This window comes from Macaca thibetana, chromosome 15 (assembly GCF_024542745.1).
Source record: "Macaca thibetana thibetana isolate TM-01 chromosome 15, ASM2454274v1, whole genome shotgun sequence".
NCBI lineage: Eukaryota > Metazoa > Chordata > Mammalia > Primates > Cercopithecidae > Macaca > Macaca thibetana.
Genome location: NC_065592.1, coordinates 9,426,096 through 9,452,210, shown reverse-complemented (window position 1 = coordinate 9,452,210; position 26,115 = coordinate 9,426,096). Strand labels below are relative to the sequence as shown.

The window sequence follows — 26,115 nt, the reverse complement described above, 5'->3', positions numbered from 1 at the left end:
AGGGGGGCAAATTATAAAATGCAAACCACAGAGGGTCCCACTGAGCCCCATCTGCCAGAACCCCTGTGCACAGGCTGATATGTGTTCCTCCTACTCCGTTCTGTAGACTCTGCAACCAAGGATGTCGTTATTCCGTTTCTAAGTCTTTGTGCCCTACTTACCATCCCGCAGTTTACTCTGGAGTGTAGCGGCGCGTGGTGTCCGTCTCTCCATGCCAGCACTGGGAGGGGTGTTCCCCGACTGTGGAGTGTCCCATTGAGTGGAGAGCGCCACACAAAGCCTCCATTCCCTGACAGGTGGACACCTGGGCTGTCTGATGTTCACCATCACAGACATCACTACTACAGTCTTCCTTATACAGCTCTCTCGTGAGGTTTTCTGTGTGGCAAAGCCCTGGATATGACATTTCTGGGTCCTGGACATTTAGAAGCCCAGCAGATATTGCTAGTTTGCCCTCCACAAGGCCTTCACAACTTACATCGCTGCCAGCAAATAAGGCTATTTCCTTGCATCTCTAATTAATGATGAGGTTGCAGAATTGTTTTGATGATTGGTTACTCGTCTTTTTTGTTTTCCTTAATGGGTTTGAGCAAAGTTTTATGAACAGGTTGGACAGATGATTCTGAAACACACATCTAACCTCACTAGCCAGCTACCTACAACCCTCGCTTGTGCCTGCTGCCCTTGGGCTGAAGGCCAAGCTCTGTTTGGTGGTTTGCTGCCCTGTGAGCTTCATCCTCTCCAGCTGAAGGGCCTGCTTCTAGTGCACCAGACTTGCTGCCTGATCTGGGCTTTGCATATGCTGGTCTCTGCCCCAGGAACACTGTTGCTCAATTTTGGTTTTTTTTTTTTTTTTTTTTTTTTTTTTGGCAGGGTTTCACTCCTGCCACCCAAGCTGGAGTGCAATGGCACGATCTCGTCTCACTGCAACCTCCACCTCCCAGGCTCAAATGATCCTCCTACCTCAACCTCCTTAGTAGCTGGGGTTACAGGCATGCGTCACTGCGCCTGGCTAATTTTTGTATTTTTCGTAGAGACAGGGTTTTGCTATGTTGCCCAGGCTGATCTCAAACTCCTGACCTCAGGTGATGCGCCCTCTTTGGCCTCCCAAAGTGCTGGGATGACAGATGTGAGCCACCACACCTGTCCTCAATCTTTTTTTTTTTTTTTTTATATTTTATTGTGAAATACACATAGTAGAGAGTGTAAAAAGTATAGGATTTGGCCAGGCATGGTGGCTCACGCTTGTAATCCCAGCACTTGAGAGCCTGAGATGGGAGGATTGCTTGATGCCAGGAGTTCAAGGCTGCAGTGAGCCAATGATTGCACCACTGCTCTCCAGCCTGGTCAACAGAGTGAGACCCTGTCTCAAAAAAACAAAAACAAACAAAAACACCCAAAAAGTGTAAGATTTTTTTTTTGAGACAGAGACTTTCTGTGTTGTCCAGGCTGGAGTGCAGTGGCACGATCTTGACTCACTGCAACCTCTGCCTCCCAGGTTCAAGTGATTCTCCTGCCTTAGTCTCCCTCCCAAGTAACTGGGATTACAGGCGTGCGCCACCACACCCAGCTAATTTTTGTATTTTCAGTAGAGACAGGGTTTCACCATGTTTGCCAGGCTGGTCTCAAACTCCTGACCTCAGGTAATCCACCAGCCTCAGGCCTCTTAAAGTGCTGGGATTACAGGTGTGAGCCACCAGGCCCGGCCTATGTATAGGATTTAATGAAAGACAAACCCCGTATAACCAGCACCCAGGTTAAGAAGTAGGACATATACCAGTACCTGGAAGCCCCCCACCCCACTTTTTCCTCTGTCCCCCTCCCTTCCCCCTTCCTGGTCACTTGTTATCTGAGTACCCCCAGCCTTCTCTGTCCCCAGGAGGTCATCACCTGACTCATCGTCTGACGCCCGAGAGAACCCCTGGGCTCACCGTGGCGGTGTGGCCTCACTGCCCTGCCTCCTGCTCATGGGCTGCCTTGTCCTTCCTCCCCTATTACTCAGTTAGCTCCATGAGGGCCAGGGCCAGAACTCTCCTGGCACAGGTGTGTGCCCCATCCAGGGCCTGGCACAGGGCGGGTACTGCATCAGCATTCCTCAGATATTCTCACAGCAGCGGCTGGTTACCTGGCCGTGAGCTCAGTGTGTACTCAGTGGTTCTTCACTACGGGGAGTTCATTCGAGCCTCACTGCAATTTCTGTTTGGCGGATGAGGACACTGAGCCCAGGAAGGGAAGGGGGCTTGTCCAGGGTACTGAGTATGTGAAGGGTAGACTGGATTTGAAGCCAGGTGGCCCGGACCCAGCCTGAGCCCTTAACTTGGTCGGTGGGCCTCCCCAGGAAGCAGGGTGAGTGAACAAGTGAAGGAGGGCTAAGGGGGTGCCAGGGCCCCACCCTCTGGGGAGCTCCCTTTGCAACCTTCCCAGTATAGAACTTTGGTTTTATTAAGAAATGAAAGCCGTTTAGCAGCACCTGAGTGCCACAGCCTGCACCGCGCCCTGGGACTGGAGCAGTAACTGTGGTGGCTCTATTAGGACTGGGGCCAGGCCCTGGCCTGGGAAGATGCTAGCCCTGTGGGAGGCACCGAGGGACTGGGGTTGTAGCATCAGGGCACTCGCTCAACTTGGTGTCAGTGGGGCGACCACAAAACCTCATCGCGTATCAGTGTCCTCCTGTGGAAATGGGTGTGTCCTGGGGACCTTATGCGATGACATAGGGCATGCTCAAGTGTCAAGGACCAGCCCATATCTTCATCATTGTCACCATTTACCGATGAGAAAACAGACTCAGGGCGGTTAAGGGACGGCCTAGGATCATCCTGGCAAAATCTCTTTAAAATGTAAATACTTTTTAAGACATTTGGGGCCATGTGCAGTGGCTCTGCCTATAATCTCAGCATTTTGGGAGGCCAAGGTGGGTGGATCACCTGAGGTCCAGACCAGCCTGGCCAACATGGAGAAACCCCGTCTCTACTAAAAATACAAAAATTAGCTGGGTGTGATGGCAGGCACCTGTAATCCTAGCTACTTGGGAGACTGAGGCAGGAGAATCACTTGAACCTGGAAGGTGGAGGCCGCAGTGAGCTGAGATCGCGCCACTGCACTCCTGCCAGGGCGACAAAGACTTAAAGAAAAAAAAAGGCCAGATGCAGTGTGGCTCATGCCTGTAATCCCAGCACTTTGGGAGGCCGAGGCGGGCAGATCATGATGTCAGGAGATCAAGACCATCCTAGCTAACACGGTGAGACCCCGTCTCTACTAAAAATACAAAAAAAGTAGGCAGGCGTGGTGGCGGGCATCTGTAGTCTCAGCTTCTCGGGAGGCTGAGGCAGGAGAATGGTGTGAACCCAGGAGGTGGAGCTTGCAGTGAGCCGAGATCGCACTCCTGCATTCCAGCCTGGGCAAGAGAGCGAGACTCCATCTCAAAAAAAAAAAAAAAAAAAAAAAGTCACGAGTTAATCCATGCTGAGAACCAACCCTGACACTTAAGTGTTTTTCTACATCTGTAAATGCAGACCCACATCTGAAAAGAGCATCCCAAACCCCAGCTAACCCTCAGGGTCCTAGAGAGTGAAGGATGCATCATGTGTGCCGAGAGCCTCCGTGCTGTGCAGGGCGCTTTAAACACTGTTTGTTGAAGGCTTTGGTGCTGGACTGACTGCGTCACACACGAGCTCAGCAACTGCCCTAGAAGAATCTCATCAGGGTGGGGCTGTAGCTTCTCCCCTTTCCCCGTTGAGGTCCAAGGTCACGGAGATTTGAACCTTCAGCTGCCTGACTCTAATCCTCCCATTCTGTGTCCCTCCAAAGTGAGATCACACGGTCACACTAGGCACTCGTGGAAGGCAGCAGGCGCTCAGCAGAGGAGCTGGCTTGAGACCTGACAGCGTGCCCTGGTTCTCTGGAGAAGCACGTTGTGCTAAGTAGGAGACACTTCTCTGCTACGTTTTCTCTGTGCCTGCTGCGTGGGGATGGGCCCCAGCCGTGCCTTGGCATGTCCCCCATCCACAGGCCAGCCTGTCCCTGTGGGTCTTGTCCAGTGACCAGGATGGGCCGTGCTTCTCCCCACAGAGCCCCAAAGGCTTCCTGGAGAGCTACGAGGAGATGCTGAGCTATGCCCTACAGCCCGAGACCTGGGCCACAACACGGCTGGAGCTGGAGGGCCGAGGGGTGAGTTGTTTTGTGCTGAACCCCAACATCCTGGGCTCCCCTGCATCTGAGCAGCAAGGGGGTTCCTGGGCCAAGCTCTACCTCAGTTCCAAGCGGCTGAGACGGTTCCATCGCTGCTCACAGCCCCCAGTTCCTGCCCTACCGCAGGCCAAGGCGGAGGGAGGAATGGCCTCAGCTACACCCATTGCACAGCAGAGGGGGGAAGACGTGTCTCCCCGATGTGTGCTCATGCTCTAGCCCCCCAGCCTCAGTCTCCCCATCTGGAAAGTGGCCCCGAGGCTCCAGCAGTGCCCCCATGCATGAGCCTTCCCGGGGGCACCCTCTGCAGGTGGTATGCATGAGCTTCTTCGACATCGTGCTGGACTTTATCCTCATGGACGCCTTTGAGGACCTGGAGAACCCCCCGGCCTCGGTGCTCGCCGTCCTGCGGAACCGCTGGCTGTCAGACAGCTTCAAGGAGACGGTGGGTCGCTGCCCTGCTCCCAGACCCACGCTTGCTCACATCAGCCCATGCGGTTGCTTGGCTCCATTCCCTCTGTCCCTAGCACTGGCACCAGGGCTGGGCCCTCACCCCCTGGATCCGGGGCTGCCAGGCCTGGGAGACCGCAGTCTGCTCTGGAGAAGCCTCCAGGGTGCCCCGTTGCTGCCTGGTGCCCCAGTTTAGAACCAACGTGGTGTGCGTTTTCTTCCTATTGAGTGGTTTCACTGCTGTGCTGGTATGAATTCGATCCATTTTAATGCATCCTGTTAAATCAAGTTAAAAGAGGGGAAAGCAAAACCAAAAGATAAAAAGGCACAGAGCGAGAGACAGCCCAGCACAGGACCCCCAGCAAGGCAAGCAGTGACACTCCAGCAGCCGGGCTGTGCTGCCTGGACCCAGGCTTCTGCGAGGCGGTTTACAGGGGGGAACCATTGCTCCCACAACCACCAAACGATGTGGGAGTGCTGTGTTATGCTCCTTTGCAGAAGAGGAGACTGAGGCTCAGAGAAGATCCAGCAGTAAGATTAGAGTCTATTCAAGTTTAGGTATGTCTGAGTCCAAAATCAGAGGAGGAAGCAGCAGAGCTTAGGCACCCAGCCCCATCTCCCTGCTTGGAGTGGGGTGAGCTGGGTTTAAGAGCTTGGTCCTGGGCTGACAGAGGGTGAGGGGCTGTGGGCTAGGCCCATTTTGACAGCCGGGGGACATCCTATCTTTGATGTAGGCCTTGGCCACTGCTTGCTGGTCGGTCCTGAAAGCCAAGAGGAGGCTGCTGATGGTGAGTGACTGGGCAGGCCTAGGGGAGCAAGAGCTGGGCTCTGAGGCAGCTTGGTGGGGAGCGGAGCTGGTGCAGGGCGGCCTCACTGAGTCACTTGGACTTCACTGCTCACGGCCCTGGCCCCCTTCTTCCGCCGTTACCTCTCCCTGGGCCGGGAGCTCCCTAGAGGCGCATGTGGACCCACTTGTTCTCCTCCCCAGGCCCAGCACAGAGCAGGCCACTGGGGAGGGGAACGAACACCCTAGGGTGGTGGCCACAGGGCTGGCAGCTGGCCTGGTGCAGGCATCTCGGTGGGGACAGGATACCCAGGAGCAAGCAGAGCACTGTCCCTCCTGCCCTTTCCCCGCCCCAGTCAGGCTGCTGTAATCTCCGCTCCCAGGCTGCGACTGGCTGCGCTATCTGGGCTGTGGTTTGTCGTTCCCCTCTGCGGCCAGGCTCTGCTGCCCAGCTGATATCAGCTGCCGGGGCCACGTGCTCCAGGCACTTCCCTCAGAGCCACCATGGCCCCACCTTGTGCAGTTCTCACAGCGGCCCACGGTTACCCTGTCTGCACAAGTGAGAATGGGCTTTGAAAGCTCGAGTCACTGCCCAGGGTCATCTAGCAGGAAAGTACATGAGCTGGGGCGACCTCTAAAGCCCAGCCCTTTATGCGACACCTGGGCCTGGTGCCCCAGCCTGGCCCCTCAGCCTTGTGCCCACCCGCAGGTGCCCGATGGCTTCATCTCCCATTTCTACTCCGTATCGGAGCATGTGAGCCCTGTCCTAGCCTTCGGCTTCCTTGGACCCAAACCTCAGCTCGCTGAAGTCTGTGCTTTCTTCAAGGTAAACAGGGAGCAGTTCTTGTTCTTTCCTGACCCCTGCGCTGGGCACAGGCGTCCTGGGAGGTGCCAGGACTGGGGTGAGGGCCTGGGCCTAGGCCTGCTCCCAGAGAGAAGGCAGAGCCGGACCCACGTGGGTCCAGTGGAAGCAGCAAGAGGGAGGAACCTGGGGATGGAGAGGACAGGCTGGGGCTCTGGTGGTGGAGAAGGGGACTTGGGGTGACTTGGAGGGCATCATGGTGGGCAGCGGCCTGCGCCAGGCCCGACACCAGCCCTGCTCCCCCAGCACCAGATTGTACAGTACCTGAGGGACATGTTCGACCTGGACAATGTGCGCTACACATCAGTGCCCGCGCTGGCAGACGACATCCTGCAGCTGTCCCGGCGCCGCAGCGAGATCCTGCTGGGGTACCTGGGGGTGCCCGTGGCCAGCAGCACAGGCCTGAATGGGACGCTACCCCGAGAGAACGGGCCCCTGGGGGAGCTGCCGTAGAGGTGGCACGGGCTGGGAGGCGGCAGAGAGAAGGCTCCTCCTCCCTTCCCTGGGTTGGTATCTGACAGCTGTGGTGGCTAAGGGCCAGTTGCCCCTGACCTTGCCCCACCCCCATCATCTGGGAGTCCCCAAGGCCTAGAGGGGAAATTTCCATGGAGAAGAATGGAACAGTCCCTGGGGGAAGCAGAGGCCGGGACCAGTGGGGCCTCCGGGAGAGAAAGGCAGTGAGAGGGGAGTGTTGTGGAGAATTGGGATGGGCAGAGCTGGGACGCCCCAGGTGGGGGACTCCAAAACCTCCCATTGCCCCAGGGCTGCTGACAAGGGGGCTGGGAGGGTGGAAGTGAAGGATGGGGCACAGAGCCCTGTGGTGAAGGTCACAGTGTCCTGAGCTAGAAGCCACCTGTGGCTGCAAGGTCTCAGCATCCAGGCATCCGGCTGTCCTGTCCTGATGGCCTCCCCACCTCGGCCGCCTTCTCAGAGAGTTTGCAACTCCAGAGGAGGAGAGTGGGGCCACCTTGATGGGCAGCAGGTCCGGGCCATCCAGAGGTGGGGCAGAGGTGGGCCTCCCACTCCTGTGCTCTCATCTGGGCAGGGACTGGACCCTTGACAAACCCAAGCACCAAACCAGGACACTGTCCTTTGACATTCCCTCACCCTGCCAAAGATCGACATTTCTCCTCCCACCTCTGTCACCACCAAAGATGGGCGGAGGTGGAGCTGGGCCCTCCTGCCCCCGCCCATCCCCCTTCCATGAGCCCGGACCTCCCTGGGCGGTGCTACGCTCTGAGCTGGGGGATCTGACCAGGTGTCACTCAGGCCCCTGTCACCCGTGGGCCCGGGGACCACGTTGGGGGAGGTCGAGAGGATGTATGTGGCCGGACCAGCTTCCCCACCCTCATTAGGACAAGAAACTGTCCAGCACTTTGCCTTCAGTTCAACGCACAAACGCTCCTGGGGCCTCACAGGGGCAGAGCTTCCCCTGGGCCTGCAGAGAGACTCCTGTTAGCAGCGATGTTCTCATGCCGCAGGGTCCTGTCGGCCCGGCAGACTCACTTCTCAGTGTCCTCACCTGAGCAGGTGTCTGTGGCCCCAACGCATTCTGCTGGGGCTCTGCCCTTTCCAGGTTGAGAGGCCTGTGGGAGAAACAGACTCCCCTCCTGGGTTTCCACACTCAGGAGTCAGAGGACTGGCTCCTGTGACCAGGGCCCCTCTCCCCTGGAAGGGAAAGGGGTCTGGGGATGGGAGGGTGCACCACAGAGAGGAGATGATGCTGGCCATGGCCATCTTCTGTGGGCCTCTTCCCAGACACAGATTCCATGGGCACTAACTCGCCTCCCAGGCTGATGCCTGGAGGCAGCCTCCAGGGCAGGAAGGACCCAGTGCTCCCCACCCCTCATCCTGACATCCTGTTCATTTGCACTTACCCTGTGCTGTGAATGTAATGGTGGGCCTTGGCCCTGCCCACTCTGATTTGCATTTTCATTTGTCTTTGTTTACACATCCGTGCACTGCCTGTAAGAGTCGATTGTCACAGCTTCCGGATGGTAGAGTGTGTGCACTGACTGTGAGTCGAATAAACAATTGAAATGATTTCCTTCCACTTTGCCATGTTGTTGGTTATGTGCATGAATGTTTGCTTCTTGGGGCAGAGCAGGGCACCTGCTCTTTGGGGTGCCATGGGTGAAGGTTCCAGGACAAAGGTCAGGAGAAGCCTGGTGGGGGCTGTGATCCTACTTGGGGCCACTTGGCTGCCTGACAGGGTCCAGCCATCCCTAGGCAGGGAGCCCTGGTGGTCAGCGGGGAAGGGTGGGGAGCGGCCAGTGCCACGCTCAAGGCCATGAATGCGCGGTGGGCAGCCTAGCTGTGGACCCCACTCAGGCACCATCTTAGGGAAGTCGATTCTCACTGGCCCTCAGTTTCCACATCTGTAAAATGCAGGCACTGGACCAGGCCAAGGTGTAGACTCACAGGCTTAAAGGTGGTTACCACCCAAGATGTGAGAGCTGGGGGAGCGGCTGGAACAGTGGGAACAGGTCCAAGCCTGCCGAATCGTTACATGTTTTCATGGGCAGCTGGAAATCACAAGTTTTATTTTAAAGGTTTTTAAAAAAGAAACTTGCCGGGTGCGGTGGCTCAAGCCTGTAATCCCAGCACTTTGGGAGGCCGAGACGGGCGGATCACGAGGTCAGGAGATCGAGACCATCCTGGCTAACACGGTGAAACCCCGTCTCTACTAAAAAGTACAAAAAACTAGCCGGGCGAGGTGGCGAGCGCCTGTAGTCCCGGCTACTCGGGAGGCTGAGCCAGGAGAATGGCGTAAACCCGGGAGGCGGAGCTTGCAGTGAGCAGAGATCCGGCCACCGCACCCCAGCCTGGGTGACAGAGCGAGACTCCGTCTCAAAAAAAAAAAAAAAAAAAAAAAAACTTAAAAACAATTTTTCAAATGTACAGAAAAATTGAAAAAAACATATAAAGAACACTCATAAAACCAACACCTCTGGTCATGTAATTAATATTTGCCATGTTTATCTCATGTATTTCTAAAATACTTTAGCCTAAGTTTCAGGCATGTACTTTACTCTTAAACCTTTAAGCAGAGTTTAAAAACAAGGTAGTTGGCCAGGCGTAGTGGCTCACGCGTTTAATCCCAGCACTTTGGGAGGCTGAGGCCGGCGGATCACGAGGTCAGGAGATCGAAACCATCCTGGCTAACACAGTGAAACTCTATCTCTACTAAAAATACAAAAAAAATTAGCCGGGTGTGGTGGCAGATACCTGTAGTCCCAGCTACTCGGGAGGCTGAGGCAGGAGAATGGCGTGAACCCGGGAGGCAGAGCTTACAGTGAGCCGAGATCGTGCTACTGCATTCCAGCCTGGGCGACAGCGAGACTCTGTCTCAGAAAAAAAAAAAAAAGAGGGTAGTCACTTTCTCGTAAGTGGGAGCTGAATGATGAGAACACATGGACACACTGCAGGGAACACACACTGGGGCCTGTCGGAGGGCAGGGGTGGGGAGAAGGGAGAGCATCAGGAAAAACAGCTAGTGGATGCTGGGCTTAATACCCGGGCGATGGGATTGCTGGGCGCAGTGGCTCATGCCTGTAATCCCAACACTTTGGGAGGTCAAGGCAGGTGGATCACTTGAGGCCAGGAGTTCAAGATCAGCCTGGCCAACATGGTGAAACCCGTCTCTACTAAAAAATACAAAAACTTGGCCAGGTGTGGCGGAGGGTGCCTGTAGTCTCAGCTGCTTGGGAGGCTGAGGGACGAGAAGTGCTTGAACCCGGCGGGCAGAGGTTGCAGTGAGCTGAGATCATAACACTTCACTCCATTCTGGGTGACAAAGGGAACTCCATCTCAAAAAAAAAAAAAAAAAAAAACCTAGGTGATGGGATGATCTGTGCAGCAAACCACCATGGCACACATTTACCTATATAAGAAATCTGCACATCCTGCACATGAATCCCTGAACTTAAAAAACAAAAAACAAGGTCATTCTCCAGAATAACCACAATACTGTGATCACACCTAAAAAAAAAAAAAAAAAAAAATTTCTCGGGGCCGGGCGTGGTGACTCATGCCTGCAATCCCAGCACTTTGGGAGGCCGAGGTGGGGGGATCACATGAGGTCAGGAGTTCAAGACCAGCCTGGCCAACATGGTGAAACCTCGTCTCTACTAAAAATACAAAAATTAGCCAGGCATGGTGGTGCAGGCCTGTAATCCCAGCTATTTGGGAGGCTGAGGCAGGGGAATCATCTGAATCATCACTGCGGAGGTTGCAGTGAGCCGAAATCGCACCACTGCACTCCAGCTTGGGCGACAGAGCAAGACTGTCTCAAAAACAAACAAACAACAAAGAAAAAACAATAATTTTCTAATGTCTTTGCTGAAAATAAGAGCTTTTCCCAATCAACTGGGGATAAACTCCATCTCAAAAGAAGGATAAATGCTCGACTCTTACAGATTTTAGAGACATGAGCTGATATATTAGCCACTTCTCATGCTGGCAAATGTTTGTTTTGGTGTTTTTTGTGTTTTTTTTTTGGAGACACAGTCTCACTCTGTCACCCAGGCTGGAGTGATGGTGTCACTCTATCACCCAGGCTGGAGTACAGTGGTGGTGTGGTGATCTCAGCTCACTGAAGACTTGACCTCACAGGACCAAGTAATCCTCCCGCCTCAGCCTCCCAAGCAGCGCACCACCACTCCTGGCTAAGTTTTGTATTTTTTGTAGAGACGGGGTCTTGCTGTGTTGCCCAGGGTGGCCTCAAACTTCTGAGCTTAAGCAATTCCCCCTCTTGACCTCCCAAAGTAGGAGGCATGAGCCACTGTGCCCAACTTGTTTTGGTTTGTTTTAAACAGTTTTAATAAGGTATAATTCATACATCATAGATTCACTTGCTTTAATGTTGTTTTAAATAAATTTACAAAGGTGTGTACCAATTACCTCGGTATGGCTGGAGAACATTTGCATCACCCCCGTGATGCCCACTTGTAGTAAATCCCCCAGTCCCAGGCCAGCATCAAGCTACTCTCTGTATTGATTTGCCTTTTCTGGGCATTTGCTGTAAATGGAATCATCCAATGGGCGGCCTTTATGCTGGGCTTCTTCAGGTGCAAGCATGTTTTGGAGGTTTGTCCATCTGTGGTATGTTTCAGTATTTTATTTCCTTGTTGCTGCACAGTATTCTGCAAATGACCTTTTCCTCTTTTTTTTTTGGAAGAGTCTTGCACTGTCGCCTAGGCTGGAGTGCAGTGGCGTGATGTTGGCTCACTGCAACCTCTGCCTCCTGGGTTCAAGCGATTCTCCTGCCTCAGCCTCCCAAGTAGCTGGGACTACAGGTGCCAGCCACCATGCCCAGCTTTTTTTTTTTTTTTTTTTTTTTTTTGAGACAGAGTTTCACTCTTTTTGCCCAGGTTGGAGTGCAATGGCACAATCTTGACTCACCGCAACCTCCGCCTCCCGGGTTCAAGCGATTCTCCTGCCTCAGCCTCCCGAGTAGCTGGGATTACAGGCATGCGCCACCACCCCAGCTAATTTTGTATTTTTAGTAGAGATGGGGTTTCTTCGTGTTGGTCAGGCTGGTCTTGAACTCCCGACCTCAGGTGATCTACCCACCTCGGCCTCTCAAAGTGCTGGGATTACAGGCGTGAACTACCATGCCCGGGAATTTTTGTATTTTTAGTAGAGGTGGGGTTTTACCATATTGGTCAGGCTGGTCTGGAACTCCTGACCTCATGATCCACCCACCTCAGCCTCCCAAAGTGCTGGGATTACAGGTGTGAGACTCCACGCCTGGCCACCTCTCAGAGGTTTTTACAACCGAAACTGTCACTTCTAGTTTGACATCACAGGGATCCAGGGCTTCCACAGCCTCCACTGAAATGGCAGTTTCCCGAGGGCAGCACCCAGCTGGCTATGTTCACCCTTCATCCCTGATGCCCACACATGGTCTGGCATGACAGAGGAACTCAAATATTTCCTGAAGTCAACAAATGAACCTCCAACCCAGAAGGCAGCATCACCATGTTTGGGGAAAGAGGCTGTATTAGTCTGTTTTCACGCTGCTGATAAAGACTGGGTAATTTATAAAGAAAAAGATGTTAATGGATTCATAGTTCCATGTGGCTGGGCAGGCCTCACGATCATGGTGGAAGGCAAAAGGCATGTCCTACATGGCAGCAGGCAAGAGGGAATGAGAGCCAAGCAGAAGGGGGAACCCCTTATAAAACCGTCAGATCTCATGAGACTTACTCACTACCACGAGAACAGTATGGGGGGAACCACCTCCATCATTCAGTTACCTCCCACCAGGTCCCTCCCACAACATGTGGGAATCATGGGAGCTATAACTCAAGATGAGATTTGGGTGGGGACACAGCCAAACTGTATCAGAGGCCAAAAGAGGGAGAGAGCCTTGTTTCCTAAGGGCTTGCTGGGACTCTGAGCACAGAGCAGCGTGGCTGGGGTGCGGTGCAGTTAGACTCTGTACCTCTAATCTCAGGGCCACCTTGTCTGTGAACTCCCTGCCAGAGGAAAGGCCAGAGGTAAAAGGCCAGACCGTGCCCTGGGACAGCTCTGGAAAAGCCTGGGTTTCAGGGCTTGTCTGAGAACCTATGGGTCAGTGGGAGGAGGTGGCCAGCAGCTTGCTTCATGAGACGCAGGGGGTTCTGAACCTGGGCCAGGAGGCCATGGCAAACAGTGTGCCACTCCGAGCCTCACCGTCCTCAGCTACAAGCTGGGCACACTCAGGGCTGCCCTGCAGGGCTGTTGTGAAGGTAACAAGAAGGACGCAGCACCTCTCAGGATGCACAGAGCTGGTGCTGAGAACATCACTGGTCAAACCCTCAGCTCAGAGGGAGGATACAGGCAGCTTGGGCAGCTTCCCCTGGGGCTCCTGGTCATATTCAGGCCTGCACCGCCCAGCCCCTGTCCGACAGCCGGGTCCCACTGTGTCACCACTTCCATCTCCTGCGACTCTGCGAGGGCTCCTAGGCACATCTCCCTCAGAAATGAATCCACAGCTACAAATCCACAGGTACGAATCCATAGCCGTGCACAGGTGTTCACAGCAGCACTACTTCTAACACCCCAAACTTAGAAACACCCAAATGTCCATCAAGACTAGAATGGGGGCTGGTCGCAGTGGCTCACATCTGCAATCCCAGCACTTTGGGAGGCTAAGGCAGGAGGACTGTCTGAGGCCATGAGTTCGAGACCAGCCTGGGCAACACAGCGAGACCCTGTCTCTATAAAAAATTTAAAAAGACTAGAATGGGAAATAAACTGTGGAATGTTCACCCCATGGAATACCGCACAGCAACAAGAGGAAGCAAATTTTCACCGGAGGCTGCAGCGTGGCTAACGCTCATAACCATAATGTGAGTGAAGAAGCCACATACACAAAAAGTGCAGACTGCAGGCTTCCGTTGACAGAAATTCCACAATCCAGGCCAGGCTCCATGGCTCATGCCTGTAATCCCAGCTCTTTTGGAGGCCGAGGTGGGCGGATCATGAGGTCAAGAGATCAAGACCATCCTGGTCAACATGGTGAAACCCCGCCTCTACTAAAACTACAAAAAAATTAGCTGGGCATGGTGGTACACATCTGTAGTCCCAGCTACTCGGGAGGCTGAGGCATGAGATTTGCTTGAATCCGGGAGGCGGAGCTTGCAGTGAGCTGAGATCACGCCACTGCACTCCAGTCTGGGTGACAGAGTGAGACTCTGTCTCAAAAAACAAACAAAACAAAACAAAACAAAAATGAAATTATACAATCCAGCCAAACCGAAGGTATGGTGTCGGAAGTTGGAAGTCACCTGGGGTGACTGGAGGGGGCGCCAGGGCTCCTAAGGTCCTGGTTCCTGATGTGGGGGCTGCTTACATGTATGCTTAGTTTGTGAAACTACACCAAGCTGTATACGTTTGATTTCTGAAATTTTCTGTATGAAATATACACATGTACATATATATATGTATATATATAATTTTTTTTTAGACGGTCTTGCTCTGTCACCCAGGCTGGAGTGCAGTGGCATGATCTCGGTTCACTGCAACCTCTGCCTCCCGGGTTCAGGCAATTCTCCTGCTTCAGCCTCCCAAGTAGCTGGGACTACAGGTGCATGCCACCACACCCAGCTAATTTTTTTTTTTTTTTTTTTTGAGACGGAGTCTCACTCTGTCACCCAGGCTGGAGTGCGGTGGCACAATCTTGGCTCACTGCAAGCTCCGCCTCCCAGGTTCACGTCATTCTCCTGCCTCAGCCTCCCGAGTAGCTGGGACTACAGGTGCCCGCCACCGCACCCGGCTAATTTTTTGTATTTTTAGTAGAGACGGGGTTTCACTGTGTTAGCCAGGATGGTCTCGATCTCCTGACCTCATGATCCGCCCGTCTCGGCCTCCCAAAGTGCTGGGATTACAGGCGTGAGCCACTGCGCCCAGCCAATTTTTGTATTTTTAGTAGAGATGGGGTTTTGCCATGTTGGCCAGGCTGGTCTTAAACCCCTGACCTGAAGTAATCCGCCTGCCTTGGCCTCCCAAAGTGCTGGGATTATAGCAGTGAGCCACTGCACCCAGCCGTGTGTGTGTGTGTGTGTGTATATATATATTTTTTTTTGAGACAGAGTTTCGCTCGTTGCCCAGGCTGGCGTGATGTCGGCTCACTGCAACCTCCGCCTCCTGGATTCAAGCAATTCTCCTCCCTCAGCCTCCCAAGTAGCTGTGATTACAGGCATGTGCCACCTCGCCTAGCTACTTTTTGTATTTTTAGTAGAGATGGGGTTTCGCTATGTTGGCCAGGCTGGTCTTGAACCCGTGACCTCAGGTGATCCACCCGCCTTGGCCTCCCAAAGTACTGGGATTACAACCCAGCCATATTTTTGAGACAGGGTCTTACTCTGTTGCCCAGGCTGAAGTGTAGCAGCAGGATCACAGCTCACTGTAGCCTTGACCTCCCCAGCTCATGTGATCCTCCCATCTCAGCCTCCCGAGTAACTGGGACCACAGGCATGTGCTGCTATGCCTGGCTAATTTTTAAAAATTTGTTTGTAGAGATGAAGTCTTGATGTATTGCCCAGGCTAGTCTTGAACTCCTGAGCTCAAGTGATCCTCCCGCCTTGGCCTCTCAAAGTGCTGGGACTACAGGTTTAGTCACCGTGCCTGCCCTGAATGTTCTATTTGAAACAAGAAAACCAAACCGAATCCAACAACAAACCCATCTTTCAGAGCTCCCCTCTGTCCCCACTCACAGTGCCCTCAGAGTTTCCAGCGGCCAGGCCCCTGTGGACCTCCCCCCGACCACGTTACTCCTTCTCTCCCTCTTGCCCACTTCATCCAGCCACACTCGGGCCCCAGGGCACTGGCTTACACTGTTCTCTCTGCCAGGAAAACCCTCCCTGGGTAACTCCGTTTCATTTTGTAGTTCCTCATCTTCATCCTCCCTCGGGAGGTTCCCTGCACGGACAGGCCTGCATTTCATGGACTTTGCTCCTGAGGTCTATCTGCGAGCAGCAATGTGGCCCAGATCATGGATGGCTGCCCTGTCCCAGGTAACTATTCTGGGAAGCTTCCGGCCCGCTCCTCACACCTCTTGCTTTTCAGGGGCTAATAATGGCAGTGCCTGAGGAAACCGAGGCCAGCTAACCCCGATGAGCCCAGGCTGGGAGAGCGCACAGCAGGGCTAGGGGAAGTGGGCCTTCTGGGCTCCCTAGTAGGTTGTGAGTCGCCATCATCCCCGGCCACACAGGCCAGCTCACCGTACCTGCTCCACTGGCCTGGCCACTCGCAGACAGAGCCACTCTCTCAGTGGGATTTCCTGGGTTATTCTCACCTCCCCTCAGGGGCCCTCATGTCACTTATCAGCACTTGCTCTAGGTCTGGTCTGGACCCGGCTCAGGGTGTACCAGGCCCTGTCCTCATGTTGCCCAGGGCTTCTCCAGTGGTGGCTGTAACCACCTGTATCAGAATTCCCAGAGCACACAAGAACGCAGACACCTAGGCTCCAACCCAGACCTACTGGATCAACCCAGGCCCTACTGTGACCCAGGAATCTGCGTTTTCTACAGGCTGATCTCAGCACTCTGTGAAGTCTGAGAGCTGCCGCTCACTGGGAGGGATAAGGAACCGATTACAGTCCAGTGAGGTCAGGGCTGACACAGGACAGGAAATGCAATCGTGAGAGCCCAGTACTGGCCCCTCACTTGGCTGTGGAAACCTGTAAGTCGAGGAGACACCTGAGCCAGATTTGGCAGGGCAAAGTAGGGCAGGAGAGGCGCTACATCCCATGCAGCAAAACAGCACATAGTGGCCAGGGGCGGTGGCTCACACCTGTAATCCCAGCACTTTGGGAGGCCGAGGTGGGTGGATCACGAGGTCAGGAGATCAAGACCATCCTGGCCAACACGGTGAAACCCCGTCTCTACGAAAAACACAAAAATTAGCTGGGTGTGCCACTGCACTCCAGCCTGGGTGACAGAGTGAGCCTCTGTCTCAAAAAAAAAAAAAAAAAAAATTAGCTGGGCATGGTGGCTCACGCTTGTAATCCCAGCATTTTGGGAGCCAAGGCAGGTGGATCACCTGAGGCCAGGAGTTCGAGACCAGCTTGGCCAACATGGTAAGACCCTGTCTCTACTAAAAATGCAAAAACTAGCCGGATGCGGTGGCGTGTGCCTGTAGTCACAGCTACCCAGGAGGCTGAGACAGGAGAATCACTTGGACCCAGGAGGCCGAGCGAGATCGTTCCACTGCACTCCAGCCTGGGCCTCAGAGCAAGACACTGTCTCAAAAAACAAACAAACAAACAAACAAACAAAAACACGTGCTAGGGGCAGGAGACAAGAGGCTGAGCCCTCCCAGCCCACCTTACCTAGACTGCAATCCAGTCCAGCCAGAGAGAGAATCGGAGAGGAGAGGTGAAGGCGGGTGGGAGGGTGTGGCTGTTCACGCAGGAATGTCTTGGGAAGACTGAAGGGTAGGTGGAAAACCGACTTCTTGTTTGAAATGCTCCCAAAACGCCTCATTAAGTAGCATAAACGTGAATGAATCAATAAATCTTTGTTAAATGAATGAAAGGAGGAAGGAGTCCTTAATTGCAGCTAAGCTTCCACTCTTAAGTATCAGTTAAGCTTCTGTTCAGTCCAGCGTTTAGGGCACCTTCTGCGCGCCCCGATCCACACACTTTTCACAAAAAGGTCGCCTGCTCTGTATGACTTGCCCTTTCGCCGGCCAGTATGGGGCGGAGGGAAATAAGCCCCCTCTGCTCTCTGGTCTCAGTTTACTCGTAACTGAAAGTGGGTCGGTTCAAACCCCCTGGGGCTGAGGTTGCCTCCCCTCGTCGAGCACGCGCTGTCGGACGCGCAGTTCCCTCAGACCACGGGTCGACTCGGGGTACCAGAGAAGCCTTCACTCAGGGCGCAGGTCCCAGCCGAACCAAAGCTCCCACCAAAGTTCAACACGCCCCCAAAGCCAGCCCCTGATTGGCCCGCCCTGCCCACACGCTGAGGCAGCTTCACCTTCTGATTGGCTGTTATGCTCCCTGTTCTGTGCTGGAACCCTCCCCTTCTCTGATTGGCCAGGCGCCTACCTGCGCTCGCCCCAGATTGGGCGCCAGCTGGGCCGGCTCGTTGGCTCCCAGGGGCCCCGCTCTCTGATTCGCCGCTCGGGCCAGCCCCACGGCCTGCACGCTGAATGGCTGCGCCGCTACCTATATTGACCACCGATTGGGTGCACGGCGCCTCTCCGGCGTGATAGGTCAGGACCACCGCCCCCCTGGCTCCCCATTGGCTGCTCGAAGAAGCCCGGTCTCCGGGTAAGATGGCAGCGGACGGACAGTGCTCGCTCCCCGCTTCATGGCGGCCGGTGACCCTCACCCACGTCGAATATCCTGCAGGTAAAAGGCGGTCCCGGCTCCGAGGACGCCTTCCCGGGGACGGCCTCTCAGTCCCGGGCGCTCCGGCCTGCGCGAGCCCGCGGAGGGGGCGCCGGGGGACCGGGGTGGGAACTGTCAAATAGTGAGCCATGGAGGGGCTCGGCCGGCACGCGCGCCGCGCAGGCGCAGTGGTGCGGGGATGAGCTGGGCGAAATTGTGAGGCGCTCGCTCGCGCACTCTGCGGCTGCGCGGTCGGGGCGCTCCCCAGGGTCCCGGGGCGCCGGTGGGCTGAAATGGGGTGGGGATCTGTGTGAGGCGAGAAAAGATCCCTGGGCTGGACCTTGGCCCTTCTCCCCCGCCCTCCGCTGCCCCAGAGAGGCCGCACTCCCGCTCCAGCGTGCAGGGAGTGTCTGTCTGCTTCGAACAGTGCTTTGGGCTGCTTGTAAGAGAAAGAGCTCCCCGTTGCTGGGAGTGTGCAAGGTGAAGCCAGGCTTTTGAGTACTTGTGGTGCCACGCCTTGATCAGGGCACGACTCCACAACGGAGAGGACCCGATGAGGGGGCGGGCAGCCTCGGGATCTTGACTTCTGGAGCTTCCTATCAGACACACCTCTCGAAGCGCAGGGCTTTCCAGTTGAGAGGTCCATTAGCGGCGTTCTGGAAGCTGTCTAGTAAGAGTGGCGCAGAGCCTGGGAGTGGGGGCCTGACCCATCTGGGTTCCAGTTGAGGCGGAGGCCTTGTGCAGGTGCCTGCCTCTGCTTAAGTTACTTCATCTCTAAAGTGGAACTGATTACAGTGCTTACCTTCTGGTGATGGTGTGAGCATCAAATAGCAGGAGGCACAAGAGGGGCTGAACAGTGCCCGGCATGCAGTAAGCGTTCAGCAAATACTTGCAGTCAATGTTATCCCACATTCCAGGACCCTCCCTGGGTAGGATGGTTGAGTGCCAGGGAAGGTTGGGCCCCCCTCACTGAGCCCTGGTTGCCTGGGAAGGGCCCGCTCATGCTGCTGTCTTGCGAGATGTGAGAACCTGGCTCCGCTGAGGGCACCAGGATCGAATGCCAAAGAACTTAGACCCTGGTGTTCTGGGTTGTACTGGGGATGGTATGGCCCTGCCAGGAGCTGGGCCCTGCCTGCCTGCCTGTCTAACATTTATCCATTCATTCATTCATTCAGCCAATATCCGCTGAACACTTCTGAGTGCTAGGCCCTGGGCTAGCTCTGGTTTTAGAATGCTTAACAGGGCCTGAAATATCCCTGCACTCCTGCACTGTGAAAACCGGCTGCTTTATAAGAGGGAAAGCCAAAGCCTGGAGGTGGGGAAAGACTTGCTAAGGCCTCTGCACCTTCACAGCTTCCCTGCCTGGCATCAGAGTAGCTTCTTGGGAGTGTTCACAATCCAGCAAGCCAGAAGGAAACTGGCAGGCAGTTGTGTGCAGCATAATACAGGCTGTGATGGACCTGGCTGAGCCTGGAGCATCTGGTGAGGTCTAGTCCTCTATCAATGCTTCTGTGGTTCCCTGCACTTCTCCATCACACCCCTCATCACACCGTCACTTGCTTACTTAATTCATTCAATACTTTTTGAGCCCAGTTAAGAGCCAGGCCCTGTGCTGGGCTTGGGAGATAGAGTGGGGTATAAAGAGACCCTGTCCATATTCTCAGATGCCGTCCTGATTATCTACACTAGCGGATCATGAACTGTGCCTGGATGGCAGATCCTCCCGTCAGACTGCGAGCTCTGCACTGGCAGGGACGTATGTGTCTTTTTTTGCCACTGTGGTGACGTTTGTTGAGTTCACCCAGAGAGCATCCCAGGTGGGGAAACTGTGTGCAAAGGTCCAGAAGTAGGACAGGGCATGGTGCGCTCAGGGAACTTGAGTTTGGTCCTTGGAACTGGAGCAGAGGGTGAGAGGGAAGCAGGGCCAGGACTGTGCAGGGCCAGATGAGCCGGGCTGAGGGGGAGCTTGTCCTAAGGGGAGTGGGAGGCCTGAGGGGGCTTGGATCAGAGAGTGGAGAGGCCAGAGTCCCTGGTAGCATCTTCAGGAAAACCCCAGGGTAGTACTGGCTCTGGGACAGGCTATGGAGATGGCTAAAGCTTTGGGGGTACCCGTCATTCACTGTCATCTTGGCCCAGTGCTGTGGAGGTGAGTTTCGTAGTGGAGAGGCCCAGGAAAGAGAAGGGACTCACCCAGTGTCACCCAGTGGGACTGTGGCAGCACCAGCACTTGAACCCAGGCACTTAGCTGGGCTGCTCTGCTCTCCCAGGCCAACTCCAGGCCAACCTGACCCTGGGTAGGATGGGCTGGGTAGGATCCTGGGTGCGGATGAGGCCAGGCATGTGTGTGTCTATGTCTTCAGCCCTGGAATTCGGGCTCAGCCCTCTGTGGACACCTTCCCTGCTGCTTGTGTGAGGCTGGTGGCTTGGACCATTTCCCACACTGGGTTCTCCCCACCTCTGCCCCAACATGGAAGTGTCCTGGTTGCCAGGGACCAAGCTAGGTGTCTCACAGGTCCCATCTCATTGAGTCTCATGCAGCTATAGGAGGTAGGCACTAATATCCCTGTTCCACAAGTGGGTGAGCTGAGGCTTGAATCCTTGCCTCAGTTCATGCAGCCAGTGAGTGCGGGCATAGGAGCTGAACCATGCCCTCAGACCCCAGAGTGGCTACATAGCTGCCTGTCTCAAATGGTGAGGGTGGCCTTCGGACTCATCCTCCCCTGTCCTTGGATTCTCAGCTTGAGTGTCCCCATTTCCTAAAAGGGCCCAGTGTTCCCCCGATGCCTCCATCCCAGGCGTGATAGGAGTGTCAGAAGCTGGTAATCAATAGGTAGGCAGTTTACTGCGAGAGAAGCGGTGAGCAGCTATTACTGTGGCCATATTGGGCTTGGTTTCTGTCCGAGTCTTCAGTGTGGACCCAAGTCTGTGTGGTGTCCAGAGAATGTTGGATTTCCCCGGAGGCCCAGGGCTCAGCCAGGGCAGCCCCAGCACAACAGTGTGTGGATCTCATATGCCTTCCAGGCTGCCTCCCAGGTCCCGGGCTCCACCTCTGGAGTCACCAGGCCGGGTTCACCTTCCTGCTTTGGCAGGAGGGATTGGTCTAGTGTCTGGACCAGGTCAGAGACTTGGACTTTAGTCCTGGTCCCACCTCCTTCTGGCTGTGTGACCTTGGGTGAGTCACATAGTTACTCTGGGATTCAGTTTCTTCATCTATAGAATGGGAACAGTCAAGGCACCAGCTTTAAACGCATGCTGTGTGCACTTTAGTGCTAAGTAATAGACAGCATCACATATGACTGTGACTGAGTTGGCACAACCGACTGGTAAACAGATGTCCGTGGCTGCCTGGCCCCCATGCTTCAGGCCCTGCCGGGACCTCCTTTCTGGCTCAGGCCCTGCTTGCAGGGGGCTGGCCCCTCTTTTGATGCCTGTGCCCTGTCCTCATTCTGTTCTCTGTCTTGCCAGGTGATCTCTCTGGCCACCTCCTTGCCTACCTGAGCCTCAGCCCTGTATTTGTCATCGTCGGTTTTGTGACCCTCATCATATTTAAGCGGGAGCTGCACACGGTGAGTCTGTCCTGCCCACACCCTCCCCACGCCCCCCCCCCCAGTGTCCCCACCCTGCTTTGGGCAGCCTGTCTGCCCCTCAGCCCAGGGTTTGCCTTCTCGTTCCTGCGTCCACCTGTCTTCAGATGCGTGGAGCCTCCTGACTGGTTCTCGGTTACTCACCTGTTGGGCTGGGAGGTTCAGTCAGAGGCCGTGGTCTTTGGGACTAGGTAGCAGCCAACAGGTGCAAAGAGGCCCAGCTGACCGTACGTCTTCCCCAGCAGATCTCCTTCCTTGGAGGCCTGGCACTGAACGAGGCGGTCAACTGGCTGATCAAAAACGTCATCCAGGAGCCACGGCCCTGTGGAGGTAGGGCCTGGGCTGCCAGGGCCTGAGGGTCCCCCAGGTTGGGGCGTTACTGGGAGGTCTGCATCCTCCCATGATGCCCTGGTCTCCTCTCTCTCCCAGGCCCCCACACAGCAGTGGGCACGAAGTACGGGATGCCCTCCAGCCACTCCCAGTTTATGTGGTTCTTCTCCATCTATTCCTTCCTTTTCCTGTATTTAAGGTGAGTTTCTCCCCCGGCTGGGATGGCCCTGAACTGGCTCAGGCCGAGCTCTGCTAGGGACTCACTGCTAGCCCTTCGGATGTCCCTGGGGTGGGAGGGGCTGCAGCGGAGGCAGAAGGTACCCAGGGAGCATTTGGATGGGGCCAGGGACTGTTTGGGAGGCCTGGGCTGGGCTGTGGGCTGAGGTCATCTGGTGGGCGTGTTTTCCCAGAATGCACCAAACAAACAACGCCAGGTTCCTGGACTTGCTGTGGAGGCACGTACTCTCCCTGGGACTCCTCGCTGCGGCCTTTCTAGTCTCCTACAGCAGGTATGGAGGAGGGAGAGCCCCTGTCTGCACCCTGCCCGTGTGGTGTCCTGCTGATTCCTGGTCCCTCTGGGACCCCTCCATGGACCCTAGTCCCAGAGCCTGTAGGGCAGGACTGGAAAAGGGGTCCCAGACCTCTAGTTTTAAAAGGACAGGGCTCCAGCTGCCCCTTCTAGCCCAGTCCCCACTGAGCCCACTGAGCCCAAGATTCTGGGGCCAACTCCATGTATCAGCCGTCTCTTCCCAGTGTTCCGGAGGAACCCACTGTAGATAAATTCAGAGGTCAAGGGCTAGATGGGAGGCAGGCAGATCCCAGCTGACCCTTCACTGCTGCAGATGGGAGAGCCGTTTGGGGTCCAGTGCCCTCCCTCTTGGAAGGGGATCTGAGGCTGTGCTCCGTGGAGTCAGTGTCCTGTCTGTGTGTCTCCACATGTGCGGGCACAGGTTCCCGGGAAGCTGGCATGTGGGCAGCAGGGATTGTGCGGGCCTGTCTCTGACTGGCTCTCACATACTTCACTTCTGGCCTTGGCCCAGGGTCTACCTGCTGTACCACACCTGGAGCCAGGTGCTCTATGGAGGCATCGCTGGAGGCCTCATGGCCATCGCCTGGTTCATCTTCACCCAGGAGGTCCTCACCCCGCTGTTCCCCAGGATAGCAGCCTGGTAACTGTCTCCTGCCTTCCTGGGCACCGTGGGCCCTGTCCCCTCCTGTGGGTGGGGCCATCATTGGGTGGACCCAGGAGTCTTGACCCCAGCCCCTGTCTCCCTGGCAAGGCCCCAGTGCCTAGCCTTCTGGTGGCATAAGGCTGTAGGCCCCACCTGCCTGGCTTCCACCTCCCCCCGGGGTTTGCGGCAGAAACACGGGGGGATTCCTCAGGCTGGGAAGCCAGAGTGCCATCCTCTGTCCTCGCCTAGGTTCTCAGGGACTTAGCAGCCTGAGTCCTGCTGGGATGTGTGTGCCGTGGGACAGTGCCCCTGCCTGAGGTGACACAGGTGACATAGCTGGGTCTCTCAGTGGCTCTGGGGTCTCAGGCCAGGCAAAGAGTCTAGGCAGTGGGGGCGGGTGTCGTGCCAGCCCCGGGCAATGTTGGGGGTGTCTGGTGTAGTAACAGACTCATGCCCTGATGTGGCCCTGGCTCTCTGATGTCTGTCTCTCCAGGCCTGTCTCCGAGTTCTTCCTAATCCGAGACACAAGCCTCATTCCCAATGTACTCTGGTTTGAGTACACGGTGACCCGGGCAGAAGCCAGGTGAGTTCAGGGGACAGCGGTGCTCACTGGGCCCAGCCCCAGGCAGCCTCTGCCTCCATGTTTGGAGGGCTCTCTGGGAGCCCCGCGCCTGCCTAAGCTCTTCTCTTGCATTAGCTCATTGAATCCTGCTGTGACCCCCGTTTTGCAGATGAGAAAACTGAAGCTTGGAGAAGAGAAGTCATTTGCTTGAGATCTTGCACATGGTGGGGGAGCAGGGTGGTGAACCCAGGCTGTCTGGCCCAGAGCCCATGCTTTTAAACTCTGCAGGCCAGAACCAGAGAGCTGGGCAGCTGAGGTTCTCGGGGCTCCCGTGTGTGGACATCCCTAGGGGTTAGTCCAGATGCTTTCTTAGACCTGGGTAAACTGAGGCACGTTGAGTTAGGAGGCCAGCCTGTATTTGTGTAGCAAGTCAGGACAGAGCTGAGCTTTGGAAACTCCTGACTCATGCTGTTTCACTTAACCCAAATCCTGGGTGGGGTTCCTAGTGGGGTGGGAAGGCTGGCTCTTCTTTTTCTTTCTTTCTTTTTTTTTTTTTGAGACCAAGTCTTGCTATGTCGCCGAGGCTGGAATGCAGTGGTGTGATCTTGGCTCACTGCAAGCTCCGCCTGCTGGGTTCACAACATTCTTCTGCCTCAGCCTCCCGAATAGCTGGGACTACAGGCACCTGCCACCATGCCCGGCTCATTTTTTGTATTTTTTAGTAGAGACGGGATTTCACCGTGTTAGCCAGGATGGTCTTGATCTCCTGACCTCATCATCCACCTGTCTCAGCCTCCCAAAGTGCTGGGATTACAGGCGTGAGCCACCGTGCCTGGCCGAAGGCTGGCTCTTCTCTGGGTTCAGAGGGGAGCTGAGGCTCCAGAGGAAGCCTGGGAGGTTTCTCGGCAGGCTGAGAGGGACCGTGGGGCGGGGTAGGGTGGGGCGTCCTAACAGCTAGGAAATGTGTTTAGTGCATCAAGGTCCAAATTATCCTAACGAGCTTAAGAGCAAAGCTGGGGATCCATGAGGAAAGGGGATTGGAGGGGGTTAGGGCAGGCAATCCCATTAGAGGCAGAAGGGCCCCAGCTGGCCCCGTTGATCTCTCACCGGCCTGCCACGCCTCACCCTGCCCTGCCCCGCCTGGCCAGCCTCCACCTGCCTTCATTTACCAAAATCTCAGGGCACACCTGTTCTGTGCCAGGCTGTGTGCTGGGGCAAGCACAGTGACAGCCATGGTCCCCTGCTCATGGTGCTCCAGCAGGCAGGGAAGAGCTGCGACGCACCTGCCTATGTGATCAGTGCTGTGACCTGACAGCTTGTATTGGGAGCCTATGTGGGACCGGGTGGGCGCGGCCTGTTGATGTCGGAGCTGGAGTGGGGTGGTGGGGGAGTGGGGGGTGGTGGAGTAGGGGGTGGGGAGGATGTAGGGGGTGGGGAGGGGGTGGAGAGGGTGGTGGGTAGGGGGTGGGGAGGATAGGGAGGTGGGGGAGTGGGGGGTGGGGAGGGTGGGGAGGATGTAGGGGGTGGGGAGGGGGGTGGAGAGGGTGGTGGGTAGGGGGTGGGGAGGATAGGGAGGTGGGGGGGAGTGGGGGGTGGGGAGGGTGGGGAGGATGTAGGGGGTGGGGAGGGGGTGGAGACGGTGGCGGGTAGGGGGTGGGGAGGATAGGGAGGTGGGGGGTGGGGTGGGGGGGGGGGAGGGTGGGGAGGATGTAGGGGGTGGGGAGGGGGTGGAGACGGTGGTGGTGGGTAGGGGGTGGGGAGGATAGGGAGGTGGGGAGATGGGAGGGTGGGGAGGTGGGAAGGGTTGGGGTGGTGGGGAGGGTGGGGAGGTGGGGAGATGGGAGGGTGGGGAGGTGGGAAGGGTTGGGGTGGTGGGGAGGGTGGGGAGGTGGGGAGGGTTGCGGGGGTGGCAGTTAATGTTCTCAGCAGAGGGAAGGGCATGCACAACTCCTGAAGCTGACGAGGCTTGGTGACCGCACCAGACGGAGGCTGCCAGGGCTGGAGCCCAGGGAGCAAGGGGTGTGTTGTGGGACGAGGCTGGGGCCAGATCACACAGGAGCAGTAGGTTTCTAGATTTTACCTGGGACCCTAGACAAACCCCATTCTCCTCTACTGAGTCTCTGTCAGCCCCTCTAGAAAATGGGGATGATTGGCCCTGGTTCCCTCAGGTTCCTGGGCCCACCCTGGATATAGCCACACCCCAAATGTGGTGCTCAAATAACCTCCATCAGTAGTTCTACTTTTGCTTATATACCTCCTGGATGGGGAGCTCACTACGTTTCTGTACTCTGTTTTGATCAATAACAGAACCTAATTGTGCAGGCTTGTCTATAAAGGGAAACTCACCATAACTAATGGAACCCAG

General features: G+C 55.7%; 4 protein-coding genes across 4 annotated transcripts in view; 2 read left to right on the top strand and 2 right to left on the bottom strand.

Annotated features, from left to right (window-relative positions):
* MIGA2 (mitoguardin 2) overlaps positions 1-8,334 on the top strand; it is a 38,853-nt gene extending 30,519 nt beyond the window's left edge. Inside the window, exons 12-16 of the mRNA XM_050759923.1 lie at positions 4,069-4,167; positions 4,496-4,630; positions 5,370-5,423; positions 6,129-6,245; positions 6,528-8,334. Of these exons, the coding sequence (XP_050615880.1) occupies positions 4,069-4,167; positions 4,496-4,630; positions 5,370-5,423; positions 6,129-6,245; positions 6,528-6,734 (612 nt within the window). The 3' untranslated portion in view covers positions 6,735-8,334. The remainder of the gene's footprint in view (positions 1-4,068; positions 4,168-4,495; positions 4,631-5,369; positions 5,424-6,128; positions 6,246-6,527) is intronic.
* The window catches only part of SPOUT1 (SPOUT domain containing methyltransferase 1), a 256,133-nt gene extending 244,890 nt beyond the window's left edge, over positions 1-11,243 (bottom strand). The window contains exon 1 of the mRNA XM_050760177.1: positions 11,240-11,243. The gene's annotated coding sequence lies outside the window, so the exon portion shown is untranslated. The remainder of the gene's footprint in view (positions 1-11,239) is intronic.
* The window catches only part of SH3GLB2 (SH3 domain containing GRB2 like, endophilin B2), a 483,899-nt gene that overhangs the window by 55,571 nt on the left and 402,213 nt on the right, over positions 1-26,115 (bottom strand). The gene's annotated exons all lie outside the window — the stretch shown is intronic.
* The window catches only part of DOLPP1 (dolichyldiphosphatase 1), a 63,764-nt gene that overhangs the window by 35,888 nt on the left and 1,761 nt on the right, over positions 1-26,115 (top strand). Inside the window, exons 2-8 of the mRNA XM_050760311.1 lie at positions 18,042-18,123; positions 21,568-21,668; positions 21,932-22,016; positions 22,116-22,215; positions 22,427-22,525; positions 23,057-23,185; positions 23,682-23,771. Of these exons, the coding sequence (XP_050616268.1) occupies positions 18,048-18,123; positions 21,568-21,668; positions 21,932-22,016; positions 22,116-22,215; positions 22,427-22,525; positions 23,057-23,185; positions 23,682-23,771 (680 nt within the window). The 5' untranslated portion in view covers positions 18,042-18,047. The remainder of the gene's footprint in view (positions 1-18,041; positions 18,124-21,567; positions 21,669-21,931; positions 22,017-22,115; positions 22,216-22,426; positions 22,526-23,056; positions 23,186-23,681; positions 23,772-26,115) is intronic.